This window comes from Triplophysa dalaica, chromosome 4 (assembly GCF_015846415.1).
Source record: "Triplophysa dalaica isolate WHDGS20190420 chromosome 4, ASM1584641v1, whole genome shotgun sequence".
NCBI lineage: Eukaryota > Metazoa > Chordata > Actinopteri > Cypriniformes > Nemacheilidae > Triplophysa > Triplophysa dalaica.
The window spans coordinates 21,812,821-21,822,857 of record NC_079545.1 but is presented as its reverse complement, the minus strand read 5'-3'; the positions used below and the strand labels follow the sequence as shown (position 1 = coordinate 21,822,857).

General features: G+C 37.2%; 1 protein-coding gene across 5 annotated transcripts in view; it reads left to right on the top strand.

Moving 5' to 3' along the window:
• The first annotated feature begins 5,638 nt into the window (after positions 1 to 5,638).
• Positions 5,639 to 10,037, top strand: part of arhgef28a (Rho guanine nucleotide exchange factor (GEF) 28a) — a 54,445-nt gene continuing 50,046 nt past the window's right edge. For 4 of the 5 annotated variants that reach the window (XM_056747246.1, XM_056747247.1, XM_056747249.1 and 1 more), the window contains exons 1-2: positions 5,639 to 5,932; positions 9,212 to 9,258. In XM_056747246.1, the coding sequence (XP_056603224.1) occupies positions 9,226 to 9,258 (33 nt within the window). In that variant the 5' untranslated portion in view covers positions 5,639 to 5,932; positions 9,212 to 9,225. The remainder of the gene's footprint in view (positions 5,933 to 9,211; positions 9,259 to 10,037) is intronic. The other variant, XM_056747250.1, reaches the window with a different exon arrangement.

The following is a 10,037-nucleotide window of genomic DNA, read 5'->3' as shown; positions in this document are numbered from 1 at the left end:
CATCACTGTGGAGAAACTGGTTACGTTGTTACGTCGTAAGAGAGGCGTTATTAATCAACCCTTACAAATGACAACCGACTGATATTATAAAATATTAAATGTGTTGATGTTGCATTTAATTTATGTACCTTGGCTTTGGCTATAACTAGTATTAAGCACAGAAGTTTCTTAAAAACATTTTCATCAAAATACCTTAGCTAAACTGTGTTGTTTTGTGTTGACTAATAAAGTCATACAATCATTTTATGGTGGTTAAAGTGTTAATGTGAAAATTATGTCATCCTCCTCTTGCCATTTCAAACTTCCTTCCTTCCACAGAACACAAAAGAGAGTATTTTGAAGTTGATGAACTTCACTGGCCCCCATTCACTTGTATGGACACAAAACCATTGCAAGTGAATAGGGGCCAGTAAACAACATTCATCAAAACATGTTCTTTTGCGTTCTGTGTAAGAAAGAAAGTCATACAGGTTTGAAATGACAAGAGGGTGAGTAGGCTAAATGATGACAGAATTTTTATTTTTGAGCTCACGCTTTACCCTGGTATGTATATTACTTATTTAGATCATGGGTCATTTTTATCAAGTTATTCAACACAATGAGAGAAACACTTTCTCTTGAAAGTCGTTAAAAAATGTTACATTTGGTAAATTGTTCAAATGGTTGTGTATTCTCTTATTATTTTTGTTCAAAGTAAAGTTCAAGTTTCTAAATTATGTTTTTGCTTCAATGAGCCTAAAGCTTATTTTCTGCTGTAGGTGTTCTGCTGTAATAATGATCAAATATGCCCATCGCCCTCCTCAGTATGGGTGCTCATGAGCTCTTGACATTTGTTTATTAAAGCTATTTGAGTAATTTTGGAATTAGTGGTCAGTGGATATGTAATCCTCTAGCAAAGTCATTCTTCGAATTGAGTGGAGCAATGGATAAATATTTATGTTAAATCTGTTCCAAGCAGCTGAGTGAAAAGGAAACAAAAAAGACAGGAATCTGGACCTAAATTCCAACCACATCACCAGTGCAAAATCCTTTAGATAATAACATTTCCATTACCTTCTCGGGTAAAGATGAAATGTTCAGTATAATTTTCATTGACAGAAACATTTTTTACTGTAGCATGTAAGCCATTCCACTGCCTAGTGATTCTTTGTGGTTCTTTTTAGAATAATTATGCAGAATCTACAGAACTTTTTCGAACAATTTTTTTAAACCTGAAAATCTGAAAGTCATGTCTTCTGTAATGTCTCCTGCTCTTGCTGTATCTGACACCTCTAATACAACAATATCTCTTTGGGACTTTTTATTACACCCTACTGGCTTTGTAATCATTTATCAGGCCCGTGGTTTTCTCCTCCGCCAGTCAAAACTGCAGCATGCTAATCAGATTTGGGATACATGGGATATAACACATATTTTTAGTACTGTACATATCAGGTTATAATTCTCATTCTGCTTTCAGTGGCTGTCTTGTGCACTGTTTGTACAGATCCCTATCTAAATGAAGGAATTTGTGGCAGTGGTTAAATCTGGTCTCATTTCATCCTGAATGTAAGGTTTCATCTTGAAAGTAAGGCCTCACACTTGACCACTTCATCTCATGGTGTTATAAAAGCCCATATCATAGTAACAGAAGAGCTTGAACTATAGGCAGAGAGGGTTTTCAGTTAGGCATGATCTCATCAGATCTATTTCAGATGATTTTTGTGTTTGTTTCATGGCTTTAACTCTTTGTTTGTTTAGAATTGACTGCGTGAGGTTAATTCACCCACATGCTTTCAAAACTGCAAAGTGGAGATCTCATAACTCTGTGATTAGTAATTTACCTGGACGAGACAGAATTTTAATCCAGTGTTTTGGATTTAGCCAGTTAATATTGCACTAATCTTTTCCTCTGGCTCTAAAAGGCTGTGCAACAACACCTCTTATATTCAATTAATATATCACACTTTCTGTTTTTATTTTTTGTACTACCTTTAAAAAATCCTAATGCATTCCATTTCAGCTGTAGATTTAGCTGCTTTTCGTGTTTATTTTGTACTTGCAAGTTCGAAACAATGAAGCACTGTTTGTGTGCCAGGTAGGATTGGAGCTGATTTAAAGAAGTGGATTTATCCAAGTAAACAGAATTGTATAATCTTTTCAAACACATATAACATAATGCAGCATTTGTTGGAAATCTTTCCTAAGCATTAAAGCAGATTGAACGTTTAAACTAAAATGCAGAGATCTCATGATCAGTCAGGAATAACAAAATGAATCATTCAGTATCAAAAATACAATATAAATAACATATCTCAAGATCTATCAATACACAAATATACAAATTTTAATTTCCATAAAACAATTGTGAAAAAATCATTACTTTAGAAGAAACATGATATTACAAGTTCTGGTAACACTTTCTTTGAAGCATGTAAGTATAATGTAAATGTGCTACATAATGATGTTAACTGAGAAATGAAAAATAGGTTTCCTCAAATATAGTTTTCAAATATCTTAAAACTTTTCCAATCCAAAAATGAAATAAATGTCCTACTCACAACTCTTCTGTTCTGTGGTTTCTGATGGAGTTAAGTGGTTTTGTAAAGTTAAGTCATGTATTATCTAACCTTACTGCTGTGGCAGTGGAGGGCTCTGCACAGCCAGAGCAAGAGATTGTTGCCTGACTGCAGAGTGCAATTGTAGTTACATGGAACAAGAGGGCCCCTATGGTTTTGATGTGATGGACACCGGGGTCAAACCTGGTTTAATTGAACGTGAACATGGATTTATATAGACATACACAAGTCCCAAGGAATGCAAGCCAATAATGGGTGAAAACACAGATGAGAAATCGGATCATAGATGTATGATACAACAGTAACGACTGCGTATGTGAAAATGGGCATTTACCTCTTTTTGGGGGAAAATCCTTTCTTTTTTCAGCTTGGTGGGATGTCAACAGGCTGGAGGCTGATAGGAAATTGGGAATATGTTGTTCAGGGTTGATGAAGAATAGTTGATGGAATAAATCATGATCCAAAGGGGTCATAGGCTGTTAATGCTAGACCTCAATGGCCACCCTTGCCTGTTCTTCCAGTCAATATGATTTTAACAGGGCTGCTGGAAATGCATGATTTGTGCTGGGACTTTTGTGGCCAGTTTTTTGGGGCACCCCGCTGTTCTACTCAGCATGGATGTGAACCATGACGTGATCTTACCTTTCGAACAGAAAGATGTTGTGATGGAGGGGGGGCCTACCATTGTTTTTGTTTGTTTGTTGATGTTGTTTGTGCATTTATTAACGAGAGCCACATAGGGTAAAAGACTCTTTTTGGGTCATAGCCCAGCTCCAGTCCATAGGCAGGATGCTGGTTAACTCAATAGGAGGCTTCCTCTTTTCTGCCTCATGCAGTGACTGTCTGGTTTCATTAATGTTGACTGTTAATGTTCACGTGAGCAAACAATCTTATCTCTAAGCAGATTTCGACTTTTTAATTTCAATTGCTATTATTTTACACCATTACATCTATCATTCTGCCCATAAAACTGAACCTCTCCTATCTTTTTGAGATTGCATCATGTGTCAGAAGCGATTCCAGCAATACATTCTAACTGACTGACTACAGTTAAATATAGTTTTGCTCAGATGGTGACAAACATACAACATAGTTAAATGTCCCCCCCGATCTAAACAACCTTTTTGGGTTTTATTTTCCCACAAAGTACATATTGTAACAAACAGCATCATAGCACTGTTTCTAATAAATGTTTTTATGCTTTGCAAACGTACAAGGTTTTATGTACACTGACAAAAGGTATTTAGCTATGTTGCAATGAATTGTTTTTCATTCACTTTGCATCTGGGAGAAAGTATTGCACTTTTTGCCATGGATGCACTATGCAATTGTGTCCAGAAGACGGCAGTATAAATTCATATTTCTTGGGTCCAAGGCAGGCGGTTGTTCAACCTGGTGAAAGTAGCAGTGTTAAAATAAAATAAAAACATTATACAATTCTCTAAACAAACAAGCGTTTTGAATGACAGCCCATTCATTCTCATTTTCTTTTAATTCTTCTTCAAAGTGAAGTGAGATTATAGCCTATTATATTATAGTTACAGTATGTGTTGTTTATTCATTTTAGTTTATATCAGGTTTAGAAAACAACTTAGCTTCACTGAAGTAAACCCATAAAACAGATCCCTTAAGCTGAAAAATAAATAGATGCTTGAGAAAGAAAGAAAAACATCAACAAGGATTATTGTTGAGAACTGAACACACACAACATTTAAGCATTTATAGATTTTTACAAAATTTCTATATGAACAATTGCTGTATACACACTAGAGAAAAAGTGTTTCCCTTTGGCTTGCTTTCTATTTTGCGTAGCCTATATTCATACAGCGAGGTAAACGTATGATTGCACGTTTTAATGTTATGCTATAGAGTAGAATAGAATAGAATAGAACTGATCTACCGCTAGATGGCACTCCCCTGTTTCACTGTGACAGTGGTTTAGCCACAGACTCATAACCTCTGGTGTGTTTTCCAATAACATTCTGTCTGTAATTCTTGGATTCAGTCCAGCCTGCTGGAGAACAGACAGGAAGGGTGGGCACCCTGATTGACTTCCTCTCCATTTCCCGTTCAATTGCCAAGGGCACTTAGGGTAAACTAGTCCTGGTTGGATGTGACACTTCTTGATTTTTAATCTGTATGACAAAGCAGACTAAGAGTTTGGAGCTTTAGATAGAATACATAGAAGCATAGAAATGATTACCTGTTCTTTACGTTAATAGTTTTACGCATCTAGGCCTACAAAAATATATGTAGGCTATAGCATCTTAATTTTATCGTTGACATACTTGACTACCTTAAAATCCTGCTTCGTACTAGCATGCAACCTGTAAAAACACATTGTAAAAATTTGATTGACATGAATTTTTAACATTTGATCCCTGATTGAATGTTAACTTAAATTGTGTTTAATGGAAAGTTCACCCAAAAAATAAAAATGCTGTCATCATTTACTCACCCTCAGGTTTTTTTAAAATCTGTTTACATTTCTGTCGAACACAAAATTAGATATTTTGAAGAGTTTAGGGAAAAAAAGCAAATTTTGAAGAATGCTAGCAATATTCGCTTCTGGGTCAACTTTGACATTTACATTTTTCCTGCTATGGTAATCAGTGATGTCCCAGAAGTGAATTGCTAGCATTCTTACAAAATTGATATTTCTTTAAATATCTTTCTCTGTGTTCATTGGAACAAAGATATTAACACCGGTATGAAATAACATGAGAGTGAACAAATGATGACAGAATTTTGGGGTGAACTATCTGTTTAGTGGTAATTAATACAGTGTATTTTAATGTGTTCTTTTAATGGTAATCTGTGTTAAAATTATGCCAACGTGAAACACCAATAGACAGAATTATAGTGATACAATGGCAGTTAAAAGTAAAGAGACAACATGACTGGAGGTGCAGTAAAGCTTACGAAACACAGGTAAACTTCTCAGCATATGGGCCACACGACTCCTGCTGTAATTGTTTCTCTTGTACGTCCTTATATTGAATTTGATATGTCCGAAGTACCTCATGAATATTAATGAGGTGACGTGACGTCGTCTGGTTACCAACCTACAGCGTCTAATCAAGTAGCCTACTAAATAGTCATACGTAAAGCCTTTACCGTACTAGCATTGGTTAATGGCGTCGTATGAGGGCGGGGTCATAATTACACACACACTGTTCTGACGAGCGCAACCAGTTGAAGTGTTTGCCGGTGTCGCATCCACATCAACAAATCTGCGTCCATTCAAAACATTCACATCTGTGTTAACACGGATGTACCGGGCGGGAGGTGTTTAAAAAGACGGGATACTTTGTGCAAGCAGTTAAAAAACTTAAAATTGTCCGGTTGAATCGAATACACTCGTATGGAGTGAGGTAGGTGTTTTCGTATGTCTCTTACAGGTGAGAACGCGCTTGCACTTGAAGAAGACTACTTATGCCTTGCTTTTTAAAATCACTTGTTTTTAACATATGTTCGACATGAATAATGTCATAAATGTTTTGTATTTGTGGAATTGCGGTAAAAATGTCCAAAAAGTGAAGTGCACCTACACAAGCGCCAGTGAAAGCTGTTATTGTTTGGCAGTGGGTGACAGTCGCAGCTATGGGAACTGGAGCGGGCGCGCGCTGTTTGTCTCCCTCACACAGTGCCTACTACTGTACAACTATTCACATTCAAACAAGAGCTTTTTTGCTCTGTGAGAAGAGTTTTAATCTGTTTGCAACTTTTACAGTACTTTAGAGTACAGTAAAATACAAGACGTAAAAGCAGACTCGTTGTAGTGTTGCATTGACAAAGTCCAGGATGAATGACAGAGCAATTGAAGTCAGTTTAACGGTGGTGACAGCAAAATGACTCTAATACAAGTCATTTGTTACGTTTAATGGAATCCTTTATGTGTTTAACATAGCTGTTATCAAAACTGCACTTCCTGTAATTTCGACATATACGGTGTGACCGATTGTACACTGTCTTGGGTGGCTGCGACTATGTTTGCAGAAGAACAGATGCAAACTGAATCAGCTTAAACAGTGTATGTCTTGGACATGGAGGGGGAATCGGATGGCATTGTGTCCTGTTAATCAGGAGAAATTTGGACTTCCTCTTTCCCTAAATCTCTGCTTGTATCTTGAATAAACAGCAGGGCCAGAGAGCGTCTCGGCCCTCACTCTCGGGCCAGAGAAAGAGAAATAGGAAGGTCTGGCATGAAAGGCACTTTGAAGTACTCTACTCATCAGTCTTTGTCTCTCTTCTTTGCTCTGTTGAATACTGAGCAAACAGGGGCGACAAAAGAATGCTTACAGGCCTACGGGGTTGCTGGTGAATTAGACGCCGTCAGTCTAATCACAGATAATGTTGCCTTGAATTTGATTGTCTTGTTTTTGATGTCATACGTGCAAAAAATATGTGCAAAAAAAATAAACGTTTGTGCATGTTTCACTCCATCACCACAATTACATCCATTATTTCTTAAATGTGGCTGTTCTGATTCGATAAAAGACTTATAGACATGCAGCATGTTTTCTAATTATGATAGGTGTCACCTTTTGTGAGGACATATGGCATGTGTCTGTAGACTGCAGGTGGAATTTGACCGTGGCCGGTCAAAGTCAGGTTGATTTCACCAAGAGAAACTGAAGCAGACAGAGGTCAGAGTGCCTCCCCCCACGTGTTTTGCTCTTTAGTTTTGCTGTATGTTTTGTCTCAGTCTGTCTCATTCTTTTTTATGAATAGTTTCATGAAGTCTGTTCGAGAACTTTGCATAGTCTGCTGGACTGGGACCGTAGTCCAACTTTAAGCCATATGTATTTGTTTTTGAAACAGCAGGGTGCGGCAATTACACCATAAAAGCCCTGATAACACTCCAAAACCTTTTATTGCACTCCAGGTGAAACCGAATATACAGGTGTGAGTGTATGTAATGTATTTATGTGGGAGAACGCTCCAGTGATAATCCAGTATCATTGCTCATCCCAATTTAATAAAACAGGCATGTTTGTAACATACTGTGTGAAAATACTTCCAAAAGAATCAAACCAGAAATAATTTAGTGAACACACAGGTGGACAAGTATCATTTTATATACTGAATTTCAGAGCACCAGAGCATATGCCGAGATAACACATCGTCTAGATATTCATTCCCAGTTTTAGGTCTGACTGCTTGGGATTGTGTAAAAGGGGCTTCGGTCTCTATCTAAAGGTTGATCAGAACCGATATGTCTGTGAGCTTCATGCTAAATCTTGAACAATGGTTCTCTCTCTGTTTCTGCCTTGACCTCACATGACCTTCATTTACTCATTCGTTCTTGCTTAAACGTGCATAAATATATAACACGTCCTTTAAGGATATGTGATATAGGTCGTATAACTATGCTGTATTCATGGTTGTTTCTCTCTAAGATACGTGTGGTGTGTTTGTATTGGTGTACTTGTATGTGTTATTGGATCTGTAGTCTGTATTGAGTTACAGGTGACGTCATCGTCCCTTTAAAAGTCACCCATTACACTAGCATTTGTGTGAAAACAACAAACAGGACACCTAGTCTTGAAAACACAGCTGTTTGCGTTTTACTTCTATTGTTCACTTGTAAGCTTTCTATTTATTTTTTGTAAATGAGTCATACATTACATATCCACACATAATGGCGAATGAACAAAAACCACGCATGTTAAACTCACAGCACCTTGACCAAACCTTAACATACATTTTGAATCTTAATGAAAATTTCAGCATATGGGCAGAATAATATTGGTAGAATATTTTAAGATTATGTCTATGCTTTCACATATTGTTGATGGTTCGTACTATTACATCTGCGAGTGTTATATACAATACGGATATTTCAGATATATGAATTTATCTTTGGTACAGCATGGAAAAATGGAAATAATGTAATGAACACAGACAGGGCAGCATGAAACATTCCAGTGCTGTTTAGCACTCCTGGAACACTGCTTTTCTATTAGTGGCCTGGGACCATTTTTTTTGAAGAACTTGGTTATATACAACCATAAAGCCAGCTCAAGTGTTTTAAAAGTATTTCATATCTTTTCAAGAAATGAAATAAAACTCAATTTCATATTGTACACATTAAACTAAGTCATCAGTTATAATGCCTAGTTCTCTCACCTGGAAAAAAGAACATTGCCGGGGTGCTCAGGCCCTGTGTGAGACAGTCAGAGGGTTGCGTTTTGATGGACGCTGTGTTCTGACATTTGGAGGATCAAAAGATTAAGCTCTCTGTTGTCCACACAGCTATGTGAACATGTTCCAATTAAAAGGCAAAGTTTTTGTTCCCCTCCTTCTCTGAGGATTTGGTCCAATTAAATGAAAAGTCAGGTGACTCCATGAGCAAAAATGAAAGGTTGGACAAACAGACAGTGATGTTAAAGTGTGAAATGATGCTGTTAGGAATGGCGATTAACCAAAAAATAAGGAAAATCGCATACTTGTTTTTTGTTGCCTTTTGTGTAACCTTGCTTCTTGTGAAAGGGTTTTTACAACCGCTCACCATATTGTGCAGTACAACATAGCTCTCATATGTGAGAACCTGTTCTGCTCACATGCGCTTTTCTCCACACATGTGTTTGGTTTATTTGTGGGTGTGTCTCTTCAGCCGATATTAAAATTTTTTCTTTCTCATTTGTTAGGTGCAGCTGCTAGAATGGAGCTCAGCAGGGGAGAGGTGCCACTTTATGTGAGTGTCACGGATTTTCATTTTGCTCTTTCTCTCTCTCTTTGTCTCTCTCTCTCTCTCTCTCATGAAATTCTACTCTTTCATTCCTTTGTTTCCTTCTCCTTTGGGATTTGTCTTTTCATTCTGTCTGTTTGCCAGATGACAAAACTAATTTTAAGCGACTTCACCTGTGCATGTGTGTATGGCTTTCATGACAGAAAACCTTTTGGAAACCGCTCTCGGCTTCCTGATATCCCCTCCCTGGTCTCTCAAACCGCATTTGTTTGAGTTTTTGCATACTGTTTAAAATATTGGAAAGGAAAGTTCAACAAAGTCTGACTCGCCTACAATTAGTATGCTCCTGTGGTGCCCAAAGCAACGCTTTATGCTTGTTTGTTCCTTTTTATTATTGCTAGCCACTGAAAAGGTAAAAAAAATGGGCCATATACATTCTAGATATTTTTACCCAGCCTTAACTCCACTGACACAACTGAGTCACAGGAGCACAGTAAAGGGATACTTCAGTCAAAAAACTTAATTTGAAAACAAAAAACTGAATATGACTTTTTCTTGAAGAATTATAAACTCGGAGTTATAATACAATTTATCGTTTGTCTTCGAAGTGGTAGAATGGGACTGAATAAGGGGCAATTTTTTGAAGCTCCAAAAAGTGCATGCATCGATCGAAGAACTGCTTGACTGTGGTTTTAACAAAGGTCTTCTGAAGCGAATCAATGTGCTTGTTTAGGACAAATATCCATTTCCATTAGAAATCTGAGGCTTGTTTTTCCGGAAAATCA